The sequence below is a fragment of the Hyperolius riggenbachi genome, chromosome 1, assembly GCF_040937935.1.
Source record: "Hyperolius riggenbachi isolate aHypRig1 chromosome 1, aHypRig1.pri, whole genome shotgun sequence".
Lineage (NCBI taxonomy): Eukaryota > Metazoa > Chordata > Amphibia > Anura > Hyperoliidae > Hyperolius > Hyperolius riggenbachi.
The window spans coordinates 98,288,854-98,313,047 of NC_090646.1; the positions used below are offsets into that span (position 1 = coordinate 98,288,854).

At 45.4% G+C, this 24,194-nt stretch overlaps 1 protein-coding gene across 7 annotated transcripts in view; it reads right to left on the bottom strand.

Annotated features, from left to right (window-relative positions):
- The window catches only part of SLC2A9 (solute carrier family 2 member 9), a 524,193-nt gene that overhangs the window by 229,710 nt on the left and 270,289 nt on the right, over positions 1-24,194 (bottom strand). For all 7 annotated transcript variants that reach the window (XR_011030521.1, XR_011030522.1, XM_068277492.1 and 4 more), the window contains exon 10: positions 10,417-10,518. Coding sequence is in view for 5 of the 7 variants with exons in the window: in XM_068277492.1 (XP_068133593.1) it covers positions 10,417-10,518 (102 nt within the window). In the remaining 2 variants the exon portion in view is untranslated. The remainder of the gene's footprint in view (positions 1-10,416; positions 10,519-24,194) is intronic.

A 24,194-nucleotide genomic window follows, 5' to 3' on the forward strand; every position in this document is an offset into this window, starting at 1 on the left:
GCAGCACAGGAGCAGGCATGGGTCGCAGCACAGGAGCAGGCATGGGGTGCAGCACAGGGGCAGCCATGGGGCGCAGCACAGGAGCAGGCATGGGGTGCAGCACAGGGGCAGGCATGGCAGCGCAGTACAGGGGCAGGCATGGCAGCGCAGTACAGGGGCAGGCATGGGGCAGAGCACAGGAGCAGGCAAGGGGCGCAGCACAGGGGCAGGCATGGCAGCGCAGTACAGGGGCAGGCATGGCAGCGCAGTACAGGGTCAGGCATGGGGCGCAGCACAGGGTCAGGCATGGGGCGCAGCACAGGAGCAGGCATGGAGGTGCAGCACAGGGGCAGGCATGGAGGTGCAGCACAGGGGCAGGCATGGAGGTGCAGCACAGGAGCAGGCATGGAGGTGCAGCACAGGGGCAGGCATAGAGGTGCAGCACAGTGGCAGGCATGAGGCACAGTACAGGGGCAGGCATCGATGCGCAACTCAGAGGCAGGCATAGGGCGCAGCACAGGAGCAGGCATGGGACGCAGCACAGGGGCAGGCATGGGACGCAGCACAGGGGCAGGCATGAGTCGCAGTACAGGAGCAGGCATGGGGTGCAGCACAGGAGCAGGCATGGGGCGCAGCACAGGGGCAGGCATGGGGCGCAGCACAGGGGCAGGCATGGGGCGCCGCACAGGGGCAGGCATGGAGCGCAGCACAGGAGCAGGCATGGGGCGCAGCACAGGAGCAGGCATGCGGCGCAGCACAGGAGCAGGCATGGGGCGCAGCACAGGGGCAGGCATGGTGCGCAGCACAGGGCCAGGCATGTGGCGCAGCACAGGGGCAGGCATGTGGCGCAGCACAGGGGCAGGCATGGGGTGCAGCACAGGAGCAGGCATGGGGCGCAGCACAGGGGCAGGCATGGGGCGCAGCACAGGAGCAGGCATGGGGCGCAGCACAGAGGCAGGCATGGGGCGCAGCACAGAGGCAGGCATGGGGCGCAGCACAGGGGCAGGCATTGGGGGGCAGCACAGGGGCAGGCATGGGGTGCAGCACAGGAGCAGGCATGGGCCGCAGCACAGGAGCAGGCATGGGGTGCAGCTCAGGGGCAGGCATGGGGTGCAGCACAGGAGCAGGCATGGGGCGCAGCACAGGAGCAGGCATGGGGCGCAGCACAGGAGCAGGCATGGGGTGCAGCACAGGAGCAGGCATGGGGCGCAGCACAGAGGCAGGCATGGGGCTCAGCACAGGAGCAGGCATGGGGTGCAGCTCAGGGGCAGGCATGGGGTGCAGCTCAGGGGCAGGCATGGGGTGCAGCACAGGAGCAGGCAAGGGGCGCAGGACAGGAGCAGGCATGGGGCGCAGCACAGGAGCAGGCATGGGGCGCAGCACAGGAGCAGGCATGGGGCGCAGCACAGGAGCAGGCATGGGGCTCAGTACAGGGGCAGGCATGGGGCACAGCACAGGGGCAGGCATGGGGCGCAGCACAGGAGCAGGCATGGGGCTCAGCACAGGAGCAGGCATGTGGCGCAGTACAGGGGCAGGCATGGCAGCCCAGTACAGGGGCAGGCATGGGGTGCAGCTCAGGGGCAGGCATGGGGTGCTGCACAGGAGCAGGCATGGGGCGCAGCAAAGGAGCAGGCATGGGGCGCAGCACAGGAGCAGGCATGGGGCGCAGCACAGGAGCAGGCATGGGGCTCAGCACAGGGGCAGACATGGGGCGCAACACAGAAGCAGGCATGGGGCTCAGCACAGGGGCAGGCATGGGGCACAGCACAGGGGCAGGCATGGGGCGCAGCACAGGAGCAGGCATGTGGCGCAGTACAGGGGCAGGCATGGGGCTCAGCACAGAAGCAGGCATGGGGCTAAGCACAGGGGCAGGCATGGGGCGCAGTACAGGGGCAGGCATGGGGCACAGCACAGGGGCAGGCATGGGGCGCAGCACAGGAGCAGGCATGTGGCACAGTACAGGGGCAGGCATGGGGCGCAGCACAGGAGCAGGCATGGGGCGCAGCACAGGAGCAGGCATTGGGTTCAGCACAGGAGCACCCCTTTAGACACGCCTCTGCTAAATACAGTAATATGAGGAGGGGTAGGGAGACACCGGGGTTGTGGCTTGAAAGTTCAGAAGGTGAATAAAATGTTAATGTTTGAAAGACGTGGAGTTATTTTACTACACATGGTTGACTTCCTGTCAGCTGAAGAATTACATAAACTGCCACTCGTAAACCTCCTTTATCTAAAACAGTAGGTGATGCTGACCAGCAGACTGCGCAAGAATGATGGATCAGACTATTACCATGTCATAAATCTCAATTTCTGTACAGTTATAGGAAGTATAAACAACAAAGAAGCTTCGTGTATCAAAGTGTCACTGCTACAAAAGTCTTTTACTAGCCTGTAGATAAAAATGCTATTTTGACTTTCACATTCCACCTAACACTTTGCAATCCAGTTTTGATCCACACTGTAAATTTGCTTTATGTCTTAAGTCCTTTGTAAGTCTCCCATTTTTATAAAGTCTATACTGTCAGCAATAAATATATTTAAACCATCTGGCTGGATGTGTCCTGTAGCTCCTTGTTGCCAAAATAGTGGGGGTTGCTACTGCAAAGCAGAGCAGATCACCTGACTCCACCTACTTCTCCCCTCTTCTAAGAAAGATTAGCTCTTTGTGGCCAGCACGGAAGCCCAGTATTTTCATTGTCCTCCTGCTCGTTTCTCTCCCTGCTCTATGTGTAACAAACAATTTCTGTACTATCCTCATCTTCCTGCCAGAAATAAGATACCATTTATCATTGCTCTTTGCATTAACCCTTTTATAGCAACAATTTGTAAGGTGTAGAAAAGTTATCATAAATGCTCCTGCTCAATGCTGCAATGGCCTGTGTACCTGTCCTTCGGAGTTTGGTCTCTTCTCCTTCACTTAAAAGAGATCATGAGACAAAGGATGTAATAGAACTGATACTTACCTGGGGCTTCCTCCAGCCCCATGATCCTCGCTAATCATCCTCCTGAGAGGTGCCCCGAACACGGCTGTTAGATTGCATCAGCACTTTATTTGGCCTGAGGAAGTGGGTGAGATCCCACAAAATGCATTGCCTGTGCTTGTTAATAAATATTTTCTACTGTAAGTGAGTTGTCTTCTATGAGGTAAGCCACCTCAAGCTTTAGTTTTAAGTGTGTTTTTAAACTTTTTATACTTCATTGGGCGCCTCTTTACCCCCTTCTATCCTCCTGTGTGGCTCTGTTCACCTGGTATCGGTCCTGGTACTCTTTCTCACGGGCTCCTCTGCACATGTGCGGCCCGGCCATGCACCTGCCACTGATGCGTTCACGTCACCAGGAGTGTTCTAAGCCTACGCAGGTAGCACTGCGCAGATGCAGAACGATACCAGCGACGTGAACATGGCAGGTGCACATGCACAGCCGGGCAGCGCATGCATAAAAAAGCACAACAGACGCGACTGAAGGAAGGTTACCGGTGTTATAATTTAAGTAGGCCTCAGTTATTGGGACTGAGTTAGTCAAAAAGGCTTGGGGAGCAGATCTGCCCTTTAAGGGGATTTTCTCTTAGAGAGAAAATCTTCCGTTCTGTCAGCAGAACCAGAACATACCAAGAAGCTGTTCTATGGACAAGGCCACAGGTCTCCCTGACCTGTGCATGTACACCACTAGAACAATAAACATCAGCCATATTTACTAAACACCAAATTCTTGTATGTATGTCAAAAGCCGCATTGAATATTAATCGAGTAGGTGTGTATGATGACACCACGAGTGGGTCCACCAATAGTCTGATCTAGGGGATGGCGAAGATGATGTCATATTTAACTCTTTTCTAGTCGGTATTAAAGCCCGAGTGAGCGATGGGAGCTCACTATGCTTCTTACTTTCACACTAGCTCTAAATGCTGACTGGAACTTCTAAGTATTTCATTCTTTTCTGTAATCTGATATAATGTATGCTGTACATAGGTAGTCTAGTGTAACGTAGGTTAGAAAGAAGGTACCTGATTGACTTCAGCAGGAAGTTTAATCAAGAAGCTTGTAACGCAACATGAAGATTGGCGTGGCTAGGATATGATGAACTGTATCTATCTGTATTTCTGTTTCCTGAATAAATAACGTGAATATTGAAGAAGCCTGAGGAAAGTCTATCTCCCGCTTGCTGTGTTGAGAGTCAAGTTATCTCACAGTCCGTGAGACGCAACTATAAGAAGTTGCTGGTGCCGGAAAAAGGTGATTAGAACAGTTTATAACAACCGGGACCGATAGCAGGTGAACTGAACCACCTGGGATGACAGAGCAAGAGGCCACGGTGGTCATGGGGCTGGAGGAAGCCCCAGGTAAGTATCAATTCATTTACATTCTTCGTCTCAGGTTTCCTTTAAGGATTGGTTTACCAGAATTAATCAAATTGAAGAAATAGAGATGATGATCACTACCAAAAAAAACTTTGCTGGATAAGTTTGTCATTACTTGGGCATCTGAGTAGATTTTAAAGCGAGTGCAGATTATAAGAGAATCATGGCTTGAGGGGATAAGTCTCTTCTCTCCTCTAATAGTTGTTTAGCCTAATCCTTTTTGCTAATGGTGTCCAGAGTTGGGCCGAACCTCCGATTTTAGGTTCGCGAACCCTGTTCGCGAACTTCCGCAAAAGGTTCGGTTCGCGAAAAAGTTCGCGAACCGCAATAGACTTCAATGGGGAGGCGAACTTTCAAAGTTTTAAAACATTCTATCAGCTGGAAAAATGATAGAAAACATGTTTCAAAAGCTCTAATACCTGGAGCCACACCTAATTGAGTGAAATACACATCATTGCTGGAGGACCCACCCTCCTCCAAGCAAGGTCCTTTATACCATTTGCCTACCTACACTAATTAGTTATGGGACAGCTGCTACACACTCTGCTAGGGAGATTTTATCCTCCCTTCTACCCTTTCCCTCCTTCCTACTCCCTCCTCCCGGAGGGAGGAGGGTCTCTTCTGCCAGGGAATTATACTATTTTAAAAACCAGTATACATCATACCATAGCTGGGAATACATACATGAGTATACATCATACCATAGCTGGGGATACATACATGAGTATACATCATACCATAGCTGGGAATTGAACCCAGATCTCACTGTGTGGTGGGCACGTCACCCTAAGCACTGTACCACTACAGAAGTAAGTGAAGCTTGCCTAAAATTTAACATTTATGCTCAATGCAATAGAACCATTAGGTTGCTTAAAGGAGAACTGTAGTGAGAGGTATATGGAGGCTGCCATATTGATTTCCTTTTAAGCTATACCAGTTGCCTGGCAGCCCTGCTGATCTATTTGGCTGCAGTAGTGTGAATCACACCAGAAACAAGCATGCAGCTAATCTTGTCAGATCTTACAAAAATGTCAAACACCAGATCATACCATAGCTGGGAATCGAACCCAGATCTCACTGTGTGGTGGGCACGTCACCCTAAGCACTGTACCACTACAGAAGTAAGTGAAGCTTGCCTAAAATTTAACATTTTTGCTCAATGCAATAGAACCATTAGGTTGCTTAAAGGAGAACTGTAGTGAAAGGTATATGGAGGCTACCATATTGATTTCCTTTTAACCACTTGAGGACCCACCCTTTACCCCCCCTTAAGGACCAGCGCTGTCTTAGCTGATCTGTGCTGGGTGGGCTCTGCAGCCCCCAGCACAGATCAGCGTGCAGGCAGAGCGACCAGATCGCCCCCCTTTTTTCCCCACTAGGGGGATGATGTGCTGGGGGGGTCTGATCGCTCCTGCCTGCCGGGTGTTGCGGGGGGGGGGCACCTCAAAGCCCCCCTCCGCGGCGAAATCCTCCCCCTCCCTCTCCTACCTGGCCCCCCCCCTGGAGATCCGGGCTGCACAGGACGCTATCCGTCCTGTGCAGCCAGTGACAGGCTGTCTCCTGTCACATGGCGGCGATCCCCGGCCGCTGATTGGCCGGGGATCGCCGATCTGCCTTACGTCGCTGCTGCGCAGCAGCGCCGTACAATGTAAACAAAGCGGATTATTTCCGCTTGTGTTTACATTTAGCCTGCGAGCCGCCATCGGCGGCCCGCAGGCTATTCACGGAGCCCCCCGCCGTGAATTGACAGGAAGCAGCCGCTCGCACGAGCGGCTGCTTCCTGATTAATCAGCCTGCAGCTGGCGACGCAATACTGCGTCGCTGGTCCTGCAGCTGCCACTTTGCCGACGCACGGTATAAGCGTGCGGTCGGCAAGTGGTTAAGCAATACCAGTTACCTGGCTATCCTGCAGATCCTCTGCCTCCAATACTTTTAGCCCTAGACCCTGAACAAGCATGCAGCAGATCTGGTGTTTGACATTTTTGTAAGATCTGACAAGATTAGCTGCATGCTTGTTTCTGGTGTGATTCACACTACAGTGGCTGGATAGTGTACTGGTTAAGGGCTCTGCCTTTGACATGGGAGACCAGGGTTTGAATCCTGGCTAGGTCAAGTACCTATTCAGTAAGGAGTTCAAGGCAAGACTCCCTAACACTGCAGGGTGGCCTCTTGAGCGCGTCCCTGTGGCTGCAGCTCTTGAGCGCTTTGAGTCTGACAGGAGAAAAACGCTATACAAATGTTTGGATTATTATTACTGCAGCCAAATAGATCAGCAGGGCTGCCAGGCAACTGGTATAGCTTAAAAGGAAATCAATATGGCAGCCTCCATATACATCTCACTACAGTTCTCCTTTAAGCAACCTAATGGTTCTATTGCATTGAGCAAAAATGTTAAATTTTAGGCAAGCTTCACTTACTTCTGTAGTGGTACAGTGCTTAGGGTGACGTGCCCACCACACAGTGAGATCTGGGTTCGATTCCCAGCTATGGTATGATCTGGTGTTTGACATTTTTGTAAGATCTGACAAGATTAGCTGCATGCTTGTTTCTGGTGTGATTCACACTACTGCAGCCAAATAGATCAGCAGGGCTGCCAGGCAACTGGTATAGCTTAAAAGGAAATCAATATGGCAGCCTCCATATACCTCTCACTACAGTTCTCCTTTAAGCAACCTAATGGTTCTATTGCGTTGAGCATAAATGTTAAATTTTAGGCAAGCTTCACTTACTACTGTAGTGGTACAGTGCTTAGGGTGACGTGCCCACCACACAGTGAGATCTGGGTTCGATTCCCGGCTATGGTATGATGTATACTGGTTTTTAAAATAGTATAATTCCCTGGCAGAAGAGACCCTCCGGTAGGAGGGAGGAGGGAATAGGTAGAAAGGTAGAAGGGAGGAGGGAGGCCAATTAAAATCTCCCTAGCAGAGTGTGTAGCAGCTGTCCCATAACTAATTAGTGTAGGCAGACAACTGAGTCAAATGGTATAAAAGGACCTAGCTTGAAGGGAGGGTGGGGTCTTTAGCACTGAAAGCAGTGTGTTTCACAATAACATGTCTGCTGACAGTAAAATGGAGGCGAAAAATTTTGCTCAATACAGCTTTATGGGGCGAATCGAACTTCCGCAAAAGTTCGCCTGATGCAGGCGAACGCGAACCCCCAAAGTTCGCCTGGAACCGTTCGCCGGCGAACCGTTCGGCCCATCTCTAATGGTGTCCCCCTGGGTGAGTATTCTGGGTTTAATCCTCCTTTTCTACTGTATATTGGCTGGCTGTGTTTCCCACTGTGTTCTCAGCCTGTTCCCTCCTTTATTGTCCTATATGCTCACTATTTCTGCTCTCTATCTTTCCTTCACTCTCTCAAATGTTTTTCCTCGCTTTTTCTTCTGCACAGGTTTCTGGAATGGGTGGGGACGTGCCCTCAAAGGTCTTTGTTTTGGGGGCATTCCCCAGCTGGGATTGGACTGTATAGTACATTTTTTTATTTAGTCTTTCTACTTTTTATTGATGTTATGCTGGAACAACATCAATAAAAAGTAGAAAGATTTATTCCCCCCCCCCCCTTCCCCAATTCTCTTTAGATTGTAAACTCGCAAGGGCAGGGCTCTCTCCTCCTTTTGTGTCCTGAACATCATTATACAATTTATTCATCATGTCACTTTAATCACCGTCATTACCAATTCTGTATCTTGTATTCTGTATTTTGTATTGTTTTTGCATTTTGTCACCAGTTTTGTATTTTGTATATTGGTGTACACCATTATATTATTATGTACCCCATGTTCGTTTCATACTTTGTACAGAGCCATGGAAATTGTTGGCACTTTATAAAGCAATAATAAAACACGTAGTGTAGGCTCAGCTAGGGAACTCATTTTTTAATACTGTATAACCTTTGGCATTAGAGAATGTTCTTTTTGACACTATCCTGTTTTTCTTTAAAGAGACTCTGTAACAACAAAAACCTCCCCTGGGGGGTACTCACCTCGGGTGGGGGAAGCCTCCGGATCCTAATGAGGCTTCCCACGCCGTCCTCTGTCCCACGGGGGTCTCGCCGCAGCCTTCCGAACAGCCGGCGACTGTGCCGACTGTCAGTTCAATATTTACCTTTGCTGGCTCCAGCGGGGGCGCTGTGGCGACTTTCGGCACGGAAATAGACGGAAATACCCGATCTCCGTCGGGTCCGCTCTACTGCGCAGGCGCCGGAAACTTGCGCCTGCGCAGTAGAGCAGACCCGACGGCGATCGGGTATTTCCGCCTACTTCGGCGCCGAGAGGCATCAGAGCGCCTGCGCAGGAGCCAGGAAGGTAAATATTGCGTCACCGCTGCACGGAGGGCTACAGCGAGACCCCCGAGGGACGCAGGGCGGCGTGGGAAGCCTCATTAGGATCCTGAGGCTTCCCCCACCCGAGGTGAGTACCCCCCAGGGGCCGTTTTGTCGTTACAGTTCCTCTTTAAGAGATGCCCCTGTATGGGGCATTCTTTGGACGTGACTGTTCTTGGTTTACTGTTTGGAATTTGTTTATAGACGTTACTGCTATTGCCATTCTCTTACGGCTGTCAGTAAAGCAATTGTGATTGTATTTTGCTGTTTTGTTAATAAAAATATATTGTTAAAAATAAATAAATGCTTCTTTACAAAACACAGAAAGGAAAGGGAGATCTGCTGAAGTGTACATGCAGAGCTGGCCACAAAGTGTTAATCTCTTAGCAACCCAAGAGGTAGGCATCTCTGGAACCCGGCGTAGTGTCAACCCAGATTTTAGTGGAATAACTATGCATTCGGTAAAGCGCTGTGTAAAAGTGTCCACTAACAATAACATTTGCTGAACGATTGTTTCCGGACGATTCTTTATATGAACGATCAGAAATGATCATTTGGGATCACTAGTGGACCAAAATATCCAGACAATCTGATCAGATTGAAGGGATTGATCTAAAACATTTTGATTGATATAATTAATCTGATCGAAATTGGTCAGATTTGTGTCTTTTAGTGGTCCCAAACAATCATTTCCGATCATTCATACAAAGAATCAGTTGTAAACGATCATTTGGCAAATTGTATCGTCAGTGGTCACTGGTCACCTTAAAGAGACTCCGTAACAAAAATTTCAGCAGTATTTCTCCTATCCTACAAGTTCCTAAGGCTGTTCCATTGTGCTCTGGCTTACTGCAGCACTTTCTACTTGCACGGTCTTTGTAATAAATCAACTTATCTTTCCCCTGTCGGATTTGTCGGCTGTGTCTGGAAGGCTGCCAACTCTTCAGTAATGTGAACAAGTTAACTCCTTCCAAGCCCCTCCAGTGCTACCGTGATGCTTATTCCTCACAGATAATGCCCCTTGCTCTCACTGTCAGCTTGTCTGCTATCTGTGAGGCTGATAAACACAGACTGATAAACTGAACAAAGAATAGCTGGCTGAGGAGGAAGCTGCCTGTCAGGCTGACACCAGTGCGGAGCCAAGACACAGCTTGTCATGCTTCATTGACACAGAGCTCTTTCAAAACTTGCACATAACCTCTGGAGACTGAATTCAATGTGTTACTCACTGAATTCTCTGTGTACTAACTGTGTATTAACTGTGTTCACTGCTCTGCTGATGTACTTCCTGTTTTGGTGGCCATCTTTTCTGTTTACAAAACAGTTTATAAAACAGTTTTTTTACCCTCTTTATTGCAGCGGAGAGCAGCAAAATAAATTATTACAGAGGGGGCTAGGAGATGACCCCAAACAGGCAGGGATGTTTGTTTATACTTCATTTTGGGAATACAGATTCTCTTTAAAATGTCAGCCCTTTATAAATACACAATAACAGTAATACTAATTTCTAGTGATAGTCTATTGTATACACTGTATATGGGCGTCCCTTGTCTTTTTTGGATTGATGTAGTTAAATGCTAATATACATCTCACTGGAGGGCTGCCTATCAGACAGATGAACATGCTTCTGGCACACTCACCTGAAGCAATCCCAAAACATTGGTTTGTAATTGACATAAACCTGAAGACTACATGAGGCTTAGCGGATCCAAGCATAGAATCGTAACAGGAGAGGAAGAAGAAGAAGGGCTTGTTACCTGGAAAGTCAATGAAATTGTTAGTATTCCAAAAAACAGCGTCATCATTCCAAATCCACCAATCAGAAGAACTCTTCTTCCCAGTTTTTCAATAGTCATGCCCTGTACAAGAACCACAGACAATTAGTAATTATATTCAAAGGTCCTCTTAAAATACATAATACACATAATCAACACTGTAAAGATTATACTATAATATTTTTATAAGTTTTCGTTATTTTGGTCTAAAAAAACTTTCAAAAAGAGCTTAAAGGACAACTGAAGTGAGAAGAATATGGAGGCTGCCATATTTATTTTCTTTTAAACAATACCAGTTGCCTGACAGCACTGCTCATCTATTTGGCTGCAGTAATGTCTGAATCACACCAGAAACAAGCATGCAGCTAATCTTGTCAGATCTGACAAAAATGTCAGAAACACCTGATCTGAGTTGTGCCGCTGTTAGCTACTGGTAGTTACGGACTACTGTGCATGCTCAGTCCTGGCCATGCGCTTCCTCGGTCACACTTCCATTGCAGAGAGTGTTCTGGGCCTGCACAGTTAGTTAGGGCTTTTAACTGAGCAGGCGCAGAATGCTTAACTCATATCAGGTGCACTAGTCCTGATTGAGCCAAGTCGTGGACTTTTTTGGGGGGTGAAAGTCCCAGGACAGTGGGGTCCGGATGGACAAAGCTGGAAGAAGCTCTAGGTAAGTGTAACTCCTCTTCTTCCCTCCATGACAGGTACACTTTAAGCTGCCCATAACTAATGCAGTCTTTCAAACAATCAACTTAAAGTGGGATAAAACATATCATTCAATAAAAATGTGTTTTCCTACTTTTTACTACTCATACAGTTATCATATCTGCTTTTGTGCACAAGTAATATTGTCTGTTTACAAATCACAGATTCCCAAAGTACCGTTTATCTGCTCTTAAAGCTGCTATTGCATTTTATTGTATAGCTGCTGTATTTATATATTAAATCCATATAGTGATCACTTCTCAGCTCTTTCTGCTTCTCAGCTAGAGACACTGAAGCGAAAAAAAACTATGATATAATGATTTGTATGTGTAGTACAGCTAAGAAAAAAAACATTAGCAGCAGATATACGAGTCTAATATTGTTTCCAGTAAAGGAAGAGTTAAGAAACTCCAGTTGTTATCTATGCAAATTAGCCATTGAACTCCACAACTTTAGAACTCTGACAGACACTTGAGATAATAAGCTTTAAAAAAAACAATAAGTATCTTTTTTCCTATGCAGGGAAGATTTTTTAGAGCAGGCTAGTGAACTTTTGAACTCATTTAGAATGCTGAGTAGTGTCTAAACTGCAAATATTATAGAATAATGCAATGCTATAAAAAACACTATATAACTGAAAATAAAAATATTAGAATATTTTCTTTGCTACTAAAATTCTAGTAATTATCTGTATTACACAACCAATTCATTATAATATATATATTTTTTTCCGCTTCAGTGTCTCTTTAATACAGCTCAGTTTCTGCAGTTTGCTAATGTTTACTAAATGTATCTGACAAAGGAAAATAAACAAAAGATAATGTTATCACCTCTTTGGATGCAGCCAAAAGCTGCCCACTGAAGCAAGGAGCTTTCTACTGAAGAAACAATGCACTGTGTTTAACTGTATGAATGCTGTTCTGCTACATTTTTTTTTTATATAATAGATCTTATGCTGTAAATAATCTTTTAGAACAAAGAGGAAATGTTGAGTTTCATATCACTTTAACAAATGAATCTCTAAGAAGGGAATTTCAAACACATGACCATCATTTTCCTGTTATTCTGATCAGATTTTTGAAGATACCAATTATTAAAATGAAAATGTACAGAAGGTTTTATGGTCTATTTGATAACATTATCAAAAACGGATCATTTTATCAAACACAGATTGTGCCACATTTGGCCATATTTCTAATGGTGAGTAGTACTCTGAGTCATAGCTCCAGGTGATGCTTGAGGCAGCAGAGGTTTCAGTCACCGGGGGCTATGGTGAAGAGAACGTGTCCTGTCACTCCTGCTCTCCATTGCCATTGATCATAAAACATCGCTGCCTAGTGTTATTCCACACGTCTTTCTAAGATGTGAAGATGTCTAGAGAGCTCGTCGTACATTCAAACTATAGGTGACTTTCCTGGATGTGAAATCTTGACAGCCGCAGCAGAGAAACTGTCAAATGTATATTTGGCAATGAGCAGTCTGCGATATAAGCTGTGAAACGGATGTCAGTCAGTGTGCTCACAACTCATTAAATTGAAGATGTAATGATAGGGATTCTATGCCGTGAACAATGCCAGCAAGGCATGAAAAGCAACAATAACTGCATGAAACGGAGTACGTAGCAAATTCATTGAGAGGGAAGTATATTTACTAGAGCACCAAGGAAAATGTTATTACTGCAAAATGTGTAATAGGAAAAAATGGGAGATATTTAAGAAAAATAAACAACGTAGCTATTTGCAAGTTCTTGAAAGATACACATTAACCACTTCACCTCTAAGAGTTTCTCCCTTTGAACACCAGAGCAATTTTCACATTTCAGTGCTGCGTCTATTAATTCACCAACAACTTTATCACTACTTATTACATTGAAATGGTCTATACTTGTATTTATTTTTTTACACCAATTAGACTTTCTTTGGGTGGTACATTTTGCTAAGAAGTATTTTATTCTAACTGCATTTTAATGTAAATAATAGGATAAAAATGAAAAAAAAAATTTCCTCAGTTTTCAGCCATTATAGTTTTAAAATAATACATGCTACCATAATTAAAACCCACATATTTTATTTGCCAATTTCTGCCGGTTGTTACACTGTTTAAATTATGTCCCTATCACAATGTATGGCGCCATGGTGCATTTTTTCAGTTTTGCGTCCATCACTATTTGCAGGCCCTAATTTAAAAAACAACAGTAATATACCCTCTTGACTTACATATCAAAGAGACTCTGTAACAAAAATTGCATCCTGTTTTTTATCATCCTACAAGTTCCAAAACCTATTCTAATGTGCTCTGGCTTACTGCAGCACTTTCTACTATCACCATCTCTGTAATAAATCAGCTTATCTCTCCCCTGTCGGACTTGTCGTCCTGTGTCTGGAAGACTGCCAAGTTCTTCAGTGTTGTGGTTCTGCTATGCAATCCCCCCTCCAGGCCCCTCTATGCACACTGCCTGTGTGTTATTTAGATTAGGGCAGCTTCTCTCTTCTATCTTATCTTTTACAAGCTGGATAAATCCTCTGAGCTTGCTGGGCTTTCACATAGTGAGGAATTACAGACAAGGGCAGAGCTGTTTGCAGCAAGAAACCAGCAGCCTGACACTTCAGTGCATGAGAGCTGCAGGGGGAAAGAAACACACAAATGATCTCTTGAGATTCAAAAGGAAGGGTGTATTCAGCCTGCTTGTGTATGGATGTATTTTCTATGTGTGGACATACTGTACATCAACCTACTTCCTGTTTTGGTGGCCATTTTGTTTGTTTATAAACAAACTTTTAAAAACTGTTTTTAACCACTGTTAATGCGGCGAGGAGCGGCGAAATTGTGACAGAGGGGAATAGGAGATGTCCCCTAACGCACTGGTATGTTTACTTTTGTGCGATTTTAACAATACAGATTCTCTTTAAAAAAGTTCAGTCCCTAAGGTAACTATGTATTTTTTTATTATTGTAATTTTTTTTCTTTTATGCAAAAGTTTATTTGAGTAACTATGGTAGAGTGTGGGAGGTAAGGAGTTAATTTATGTGAAGGCCTTTTATAAAATAAATGTATGTAGGTGTAATTTAACTATTTGGCCACAAGATGTCCTCACTCATTAGCTTCCTGAGCATACTATTAGTACGCAAACAGGAAGCAATGCGTGGACGTGTAAGTTTCGTTTTTTGTGAATGACTGCGGCATTTCACTGATGCCAGCGATCATTAACATGGGGACTTAGATCAATGAATGGGAACAGCATAAGTATAACTCCTCTTATACCCCCTCTTACGATCGGCGGCGAGAACGAGTGCGAGCAGGAGTGCGCAGCAGTGAGAGACGAGTATTTACGTTCCTGCAGGGTGTAGAGGGATTTTGCAGGGACGTAGATACTCGTCCCGGAGGAGGGGAAGGGGTTAAACTATTACTACAAAAGCAATGCATTAAAATGGACTGTCTTTCCCCTTTCACTCCCATTTGGTGTAACCCCAACCTGCCACTTTTCCAGAATATCCTTGACCCCATACTCTGGGGGAAAAAGGATCAAATGGCTCCAACATCCTATGACACAGGGTCACCTCTCCTCAGAGCCGGGACACGGTCCTCCAGCACCCAAGGCTGAGAGACCAAAGAGCGTCCCCCCATCCCTCCTACCCCAACCATCACAGACTGATTGCTATTAGACACCTTCATCTCTAGTTATCTGGCTTGCAGTCACTGCCATGTATCCCCTCTTCTTATTTCTTTCTGCTTCACACACAATAGGGAAACGATAGCTGAGCGAGTTGTGCGCCCCCTCCTACACTGCGCCCCGCCTCTGCCTCGGCCCGGCCCTGCCTCTCCTCTTTTAACTGATAAAGGATAACTGATGACCAATAGCATGTTCTGGTAACTGATGACAAATAACATGTTCTTTAGGTACATTCAGGTAAGGCATTCGGCACAGGCCCAATTTCCTTGTCCACCCCGGAATCTGAGCCCACTAACGCAGTTGTGCGCAGTTGTGCCCGCTTTTCAGCAACACATCAATGTTACAGATGCTGAAAAGCGGACACAACTGCACACAACTGCGCTAGTGGGCTAAGGCCCTTAGGGGGACCATACACTAGGCGACCAACCAACCAATCGACCATCCAATTCGATTATTATAATCAAATTGGATGAAAACTGGTGCTGCCAAGTGCATGCCCGACTGAAAAGGCGACCAATTTCGGGATAGAAATTGTCTGCACAGTCGATCTCGCATGTTGGAAAATGTCGGGCCAAGGGTTGGTTGGTCGGGTGCGCGGCGGTACGGTGGCCGAATTGCGAACAAGCAACGAGACGACAATAGGCCTGCCGCTGCCGCCGCAATGTATACATGTATGTAGTGTAGTGCATTTATACTACATTACCTGTCCGGTGTCAGCCTCCACGCGGTTTCCGCCCATCTCGCCGGGTTCCGCATACACGCCGGCTGCGCATAGCGGCTGATTGTGCTGTATATTTTGTACTGCTACAGAAACACTCAATAACATGTATTTGTTTAAAAATAATAATATATATTACTACAAGGGTAACCTGCAAACTTTATTTAATCTACTAGCTGATGGCCCGGCGTTGCCCGGGTATGTATTTGGCTGGTGGTGGCTCCACCCACTTTTTCTAACCCTGCCACAATTACTCAATGACCTAGTTTGTGAGCTTTGCGGTCTTTGGCATGAACAATTTGCATTGAAATGAAACAAATCTGATTGTCTGCTTGTGGCTCCACCCCCTTTTCTGAATTTGAGCCCCAGTTACCCAATAACCAACTGTACCAGGTTTGAAGGTTGTTCCATTAACAATGCAAGAATGGCAGCGATTAGATATTCCCCTTGAAAATCAATAGGTGAATTTTGATTGTATTTTGTAGGCTCCACCCACTTTTCTGAATATTAATCCCAGTCACCCAGTGACCAACTGTGCAAAGTTTTAGAACCCTGCCATTAACAGTGCAAGAATGGCTGCAGTTTACATTTTCCCAGTGAAATGTGTATTTGTCCCCACCCACTGATGACCGATGTATTTGGCTGGTGTTGGCTGCACCCACTTTTTCTAACCCTAACACACAATTACTCAATTACTCAATGGCCAAGTTTGTTAGCTTTGCGGTCTTTGGCATCGATAACTTGCATTGAAATGAAACAAATCTGCTTGGCTGTTTGTGGCTCCTCCCCATTTTCTGAATTTAAACCCCTGTCACCCAATGACCAACTGTACCAGGTTTGAGGCTTGTGCCATTAACAGTTGAAGAATGTCAGCAATTAAATATTCCCCTTGAAAGTCAACAGGTGAATTTTGATTGCCCTTTGTAGGCTCCACCCAATTTTCCTGAATATTAATCCCAGTTACCCAGTGACCAACTGTGCAAAGTTTGAGAACCTTGCCATTAACAGTGTAAGAATTGCTGCAGTTTACATTTTCCCAGTGAAATTTGTATTTGTCTCCGCCCACTTTTTGGTTATGGGGATAAAACGTATCCTTTATAATAATATGCAAGTGTCTCTGCGTCCCTGTGCCTGACTTCCTGTGTGCGTGTATGTGTCCCGTGCAGGCAGGGGTGCAGAGACTGTGCAGAGCAGAGGGAGGACGGGGCCAGAAGGGGCGGACATGTGCACACGGCGGGCGCGTGCACGAGCGGCGGCACGCGGGCGCGCACGCGAGTGGCGTGCGAGTGCAGACAGACCTAGCCCATTTTTAAACAGGCTAAGGTTACTAGTCCTATATGTTATTCCAGGTAATGTACTATGTGTGTGCCAAATTTAATTCAAATCCATTCAGCCATTTTTGCGTGGTCGAGTAACAAACATCCACGTTTTCCCATGTATAATATTAGTAGGATTAAGGAAACTTTTAATCTTCGACAAACAGAGGGTTGATACACTAAAAGCCGGTAAATTTACCATGCACAGACAGCCAATGGCAAGTTTAACGTCAATTTATGCCATTTGAGTAGCATGCACAGTTCAATTAGCGCAACCCATAGTACTTTTGCAATGCGCATTACGTAAATAGCCCATTACCAATTTTACCATAAGAATATGTGCATTACCCAAGAAGCACAGGTTAAGCTACGTGCAACATGCTACTCAAAGGGCGAAAGTATCAGTAAACTTTTAGATTTATCGGCTTTTAGTGCAGTAACATCATTGTATCTTCTGATTCTAAACATAACCACTTCCTTTATTTTAAGGACAACTGTAGCAAAAGGTATGTGGAGGCTGCCATATTTATTTCCTTTCAAACAATACCAGTTGCCAGGAAGCCCTGATCTATTTGGCTGAGTAACAACAGAATCAAGCATGCATCTAATCTTGTCAAATCTGACAATAATGTCAGAAACACCTGATCTGCTGCATGCTTGTTCAGGGTCTATGGCTAAAAGTATTAGAGGCAGAGGATCAACAGGACAGCCAGGAAACTGGTATTGCTTAAAAGGAAATACAGGGAGTGCAGAATTATTAGGCAAAGGAGTATTTTGACCACATCATCCTCTTTATGCATGTTGTCTTACTCCAAGCTGTATAGGCTCAAACGCCTACTACCAATTAAGCATATTAGGTGATGTGCATCTCTGTAATGAGAAGCGGTGTGGTCTAATAACATCAACACCCTATATCAGGTGTGCATATTTATTAGGCAACTTCCTTTCCTTTGGCAAAATGGGTCAAAAGAAGGACTTGACAGGCTCAGAAAAGTCAAAAATAGTGAGATATCTTGTAGAGGGATGCAGCACTCTTAAAATTGCAAAGCTTCTGAAGCGTGATCATCGAACAATCAAGCGTTTCATTCAAAATAGTCAACAGGGTCGCAAGAAACGTGTGGAAAAACCAAGGCGCAAAATAACTGCCCATGAACTGAGAAAAGTCAAGCGTGCAGCTGCCAAGATGCCTCTTGCCACCAGTTTGGCCATATTTCAGAGCTGCAACATCACTGGAATGCCCAAAAGCACAAGGTGTGCAATATTCAGAGACATGGCCAAGGTAAGAAAGGCTGAAAGACGACCACCACTGAACAAGACACACAAGCTGAAACGTCAAGACTGGGCCAAGAAATATCTCAAGACTGATTTTTCTAAGGTTTTATGGACTGATGAAATGAGAGAGAGTCTTGATGGGCCAGATGGATGGGCTCATGGCTGGATTGGTAAACGGCAGAGAGCTCCAGTCCGACTCAGACGCCAGCAAGGTGGAGGTGGAGTATTGGTTTGGGCTGGTATCATAAAAGATGAGCTTGTGGGGCCTTTTCGGATTGAGGATGGAGTCAAGCTCAACTCCCAGTCCTACTGCCAGTTTCTGGAAGACACCTTCTTCAAGCAGTGGTACAAGAAGAAGTCTGCATCCTTCAAGAAAAACATGATTTTCATGCAGGACAATGCTCCATCACACGCGTCCAAGTACTCCTTGGCTGGCAAGAAAGGGTATAAAAGAAGAAAAACTAATGACATGGCCTCATTGTTCACCTGATCTGAACCCCATTGAGAACCTGCTGTGGTCCATCATAAAATGTGAGATTTACAAGGAGGGAAAACAGTACACCTCTCTGAACAGTGTCTGGGAGGCTGTGGTTGCTGCTGCATGCAATGTTGATGGTGAACAGATCAAAACACTGACAGAATCCATGGATGGCAGGCTTCTGAGTGTCCTTGCAAAGAAAGGTGGTTATATTGGTCACTGATTTGTTTTTGTTTTGTTTTTGAATGTCTGAAATGTATATTTGTGAATGTTGAGATGTTATATTGGTTTCACTGGTAAAAATAAATAATTGAAATGGGTATATATTTGTTTTTTGTTAAGTTGCCTAATAATTATGCATATTAATAGTCACCTGCACACACAGATATCCCCCGAAAATAGATAAAACTAAAAACAAATTAAAAACTACTTTCAAAAATATTCAGCTTTGATATTGATAAGTTTTTGGGTTCATTGAGAACATGGTTGTTGTTCAATAATAAAATTATTCCTCAAAAATACAACTTACCTAATAATTCTGCACTCCCTGTAAATACGACAGCCTCCATATACCTTCTTTCACTACAGTTGGCCTTTATGCTGGGAATACACGGGTCGATTTTGCCGCTCGTTTACGCGCCCAATTGTTTTCCACGCTCGATTCTGCGGGCTTATCTTCCATTTGTTTTTCGTATCTTTTCCCATTGTCCTCCATGCAGAATCGAGTGCGGAAACGATCGGGCGCGAGATTGGACATGTCAGAAATTATCTATCGAGCCATCTAAATGGCTCAGAATCAACCCGTGTATTCCCAGCATAAAGCATGTGATATGTCTTTTTACAAGGTTTTCAAGGTTCTTGTTGTATTAGTATCACATTCCTTATCTATGAGTCGAAGGGATCGGGCCTTCATGCTGCTGAACAAACAGTTACTGGCATTCTGCAATCATGTGTCAAGTGGAGCAGGGAGAGAAGAGATTAACTTGACAGATGCAAGTTACCGGTAAATTACACAGAAAGAATACCTTGCACAGCAGATATAAGCAAACTGGTGTTACTTTGTGGATGACCCTCGTATTATTAAAGTAAGAACGGTCTGTCATATTTTATTGCAAGTTTTTATTGCCTACAAGGGGGCATTATTATCATAATTCCAGTGGTGTAGCAATAGGGGGTGCAGAGGCTGCGATTGCACCGGGGCCCTTGGGCCAGAGGGGCCCTACCTCAACCACAGAACTAGCTTTTTATTGGCCCGACAAACATTTTGTTATGGGCCCCATAGTTTCTAGCTAGGTCACTGCCACTGTTTCTCCACATTACTGTAGCATGTACCCCTTCATTAATAACTCTGCTGGCCAAGTAACCCCTTCTGTGGGCAACATCATCCAAAGAACCCCAAGATGCATATATATTTGTAAGGAGTGCTCCATAACTGTGTATAAATGTTTCTGAACACTCCTTGATGCATATGTTTAAAGGGGAACTGAAGTAAGAGGTATACGGAGGCTGCCATATTTATTTCCTTTTAATCAATACCAGTTGCCTGGCAGCCCCGCTGATCTATTTCTCTGCAGTAGTATCTGAATAACACCAGAAACAAGCATGCAGCTAGTCTTGTCAGATCTGACTTTAATGTTAGAAACACCTGATCTGCTGCATGCTTGTTCAGGGGCTATGGCTAATAGTATTAGAGGCAGAGGATCAGCAGGAGGGCCTGGCAACTGGCATTGCTTAGATGGAAATAAATATGGCAGCCTCCATATCCCTCTCACTTCAGTTGTCCTTTAACAGTAAATATGTATTCTGGCTAATTTATATATGTGCATATCATTATGTCATTTCCAAAACCTGAGGCCGGCTTCACACTGTAGATTGGCGGTGTGGTGCAGCCACCGTGCCGCCAGAAACAGGCTTTCTGGGATTACTGCATTAGTACCCGGTAATCCCCATCTGGCATCCAGCCAAGCAGGAAGTGACACTCACTTCCTGTTGAGCCATCGATGACGTGCGCGGAAACATATTGCTAAAATATGTGCGACACTAAAAACTGCAACAAGTTTTTTAAATACAGGCACGTTACCATAGACTTTCATGACTTCCGGTCTGACGCAGATTGCCACAGTAGCCGCACGGTAACGTAGGTATGGACGCGCATTAGATTGGGCACTTCAGGTGCAGCGTACTGCAATGTGGGGAGTGTGAACTACCCCATAGACTTTCATTAGGCCGCGGTGGGATGAATTGAACGCACCGCTCGAAAGTGTGAAAGGGCCCTAACATAACGGATTGACTAGGACAGGTTGAAGTACCTCCTGGGGCCCACTAAAGTACCCCTTGAGGTACACTTACCATGTATTGAGTATCTAAGCACTAGATTACTAAAAGAAGCCTGGTTAAAGCTTCCTTATTTTTTGCTTTTGCCCTTACTTAGTTGTTACAGGTTTAAATGTGTGCTTGGTTACAACAAAAGAATTGAGTTCAGACCAAATTCAATTTATGATTGAAAATAAAAATACAAGCCGAGAAATGCATTATAATCCCACGAGATGGAATCACAGCAGTCTCTGTCGCTTGTAGCACAATGAGAGCAGACAAATAACCGCTCTGCTAAACAGCACTCTTCATTCCTTCTAAAATGGTCACACAATATTCACTCTACTCTTTGTGATTCTAATGCCTCCGGGCTGAAGCTCTACCTCCCTGCTGCTGCATTCACTCTGCTGATTATATCACATATTTTAGCATACAGTATAAAAAAAAATAATAAAAAAACAAAAAACCTTTTTCGTTTATTTAATTTGGTGAAGATTTTGGACAATGCCTGCAGTTCATTTAGAGAAGACACAGAACATTTATATTGCGATTTTCTCCTAGTGGACGAAAGTTGGTCTAAATCTTGTTCTGGTGCCATGCATGCAGTCATATTCAGTTATATAGACTGTGCCTGCATAGTGTTGCAGCAGAGACGGTTTGTGGCATGGAGACGGAGTCAAGAGATATGCAGGACTTGGCATATTGACTATTGACTTTCATTCAGGGGTGCTGCTAAAGGTGGCCGCTAATGATCCAATCATTTTCATCCAATCTTACCAAATCTATGTAGTAGAAGGGTAAACAGAGTGAATATACTGAATGGATAAGTTAGGCAGTTCCCTTCTATTACATAGAAATGGTAAGATTGGATGAAAAAGGTTGGATCATTAGTGGCCACCTTAAGGTTTTTGTAGCCTCAAGCAGGGGTGTATCTGGGTAATATAGAGCCTATGGCAAACACTGAAATTGCGCCCCCACCCCTAGGAGCCCCTTTTCCCTCTAAAAACTGCCTCCTCTCTCCTGTACATGTGTTATGGTTGCCTGTGTTTTTTGGCTCAGGATATTGCAGAAGTTACTTTGTTGGAAATATCTCTTATTTCCTCTCTGTCCTCTTTCCACTACTTAGTGATGCGAATGCGGCTACCTAGCCACATCGCATCACTTCCGCTGCCGGCCGCATCACTTCCACATCTCCCGATGCGGAAGTGTATTGGAGGAGATGGGATGCTGCTGCGGGCGGATGCGGGCGTGCGAAAATCTGCAGCATGCTGCAGATTCTCGTATCGCTCCGCACCACATGCATGCAGTGGAAACTCTTCCATTGCCGTGCATGTGTTTCAGCATACACGCGGTGTGATGCGGCTATGTAGCCGCATCGCACTGCTCCTAGTGGAAACGGGCCCTTAGCCAAGTGAGCCCTACAGCTATAAATGAAGTAGCCATGTTCTCCAGATAACAGAATTGATTTCTGACAGGGAGGCATGCGGCGTAGCATGGGGCAGACATGGCGCCCATGGTGATGTGGCACCTATGGCATGAGCCATGCCTGCACCTCTCTAGATACGCCTCTGGCCCCAAGCGGCATATAATATGTTGCAGTCAGACGCCCCTTCTCCCATAATAATAGGTAGCCTAAGGTGGTTCCTATCAAAATAGGTAGCTCTCCAGTACAGGTAGATAGCCAAAGGTGCACTACCCAGAGTATAGGTAGCTACACCAAGGGTAGGTAGCCAAGATGTCCCCCCAGTATAGGTAGCCATCCCCAGTATAGGTAGCCAAGATGTCCCCCCAGTATAGGTAGCCATCCCCAGTATAGGTAGCCAAGGGGTCCACCCAGTAGAGGTAGCCACCACCAGCACAGATATCAAAAGGACTCCCCCTCCCCCCCATAGGGCATTGGTGTCAGTGGGGGTATGTAGCATCCTGTTGCCTCCCCATTTCCAACACTCACACACCTGCAGATCAGTGGAAACATGAACAGAGGAGAGAATGTGTAGTGAACACAAAGTAGATGTGGAGGTTAAGTCATTGCTCATTTCCTGACTTTTAAGTGTGCAGCATGGTTACTATCAGGCATGCGGCGGGAAGATGGGGGGGGGGGGGATTGGGGGGCTCTGGGTACCCAGGCACTCCCCTTTTTTAAATTCAATAAAAGGGCCCCTTTGGCTGAGCAAACGAAGCTTTGTCCTGACCATGATAAGCTCCACCCACTCCCATGGGAAGCCCCACCCCTGCTTGGGACACTTTGGAGTGAAGAGGCTCCAGTAAGATGCAGCAGCAGCCATACAAGTTACTGACATGGTGGCCCTGCCAGCATGCTGTGGGTGAGGCCCCAAGCGACTGTTTGGTTCTCCTTGCCCAAGTTCCACCCCTGCTTTCATTCACTTTTAAAATTCTACTACCTGGTAAACTCAAGCCAATTTTAACTCAAAGCTATTTTAAATGTACGCCTGTATTGCATTCAGCACTCAGTACATACACCTAAGCTTGGTTTTATTTATTTATTTTCTACCCACTTACATTACACAGAAAATCGTATTATTCAGTCAGAGTTAATAGTCTGTAATTAGTATTTATCATGTTCAGGCCAGTGATAAAATCAGCAGTAATACAGGCATTACAATGATGGACCATTCAATGTAATCCTTTCTGTGATGAAATGTTTATCACTCGTAATCCCAGCTGAAACCATGAAAGCCACAAGCTGACAGGAAGCTGAAGAACATCAGTGAGAGGAGCAATATTCTATAAAATAAAAGGAAGAAGGTCTCTGTGTAGGTTCTAATAGGCCGCTGTGGCGTACGTTTCTCACAGATATGTGATTTTCTCCGCGGCTCGCGCAGACCAGATGTTATATTCATTTTCAACATTATGACATCCAGTGTGCTTTATAATAAATACGCTTCACGGCAAAGACATTGAGGTATTTTTTTGCTTGAATACCAACTTATTTAAAACATATAAATCACATTTAGAGAAAATAAAGTCATACAGGGCTACTTGATATACGCTCTGCGTATGTACAGCACTTCCTGCTGTGGAGCCTCATTCCTGTTCTGGCTTCTCAATGAAGAATACTCACGTATATTTTGTAAGTGATATATTAAGGAACTGCTCCTTCACTCTCACATTCTGCTATTTGTCAGGAAGAATTCCATGAGGGACCAATAAGCAGTCACAGGAAACAGGAGGAAGAGGAACCGTGATAGAATTTAGTTATGATGAATGTCATGCTTTGTACAACAGTATTTTGCACTTTGCTGAGAGAAATAGAATACATTCTTGGAT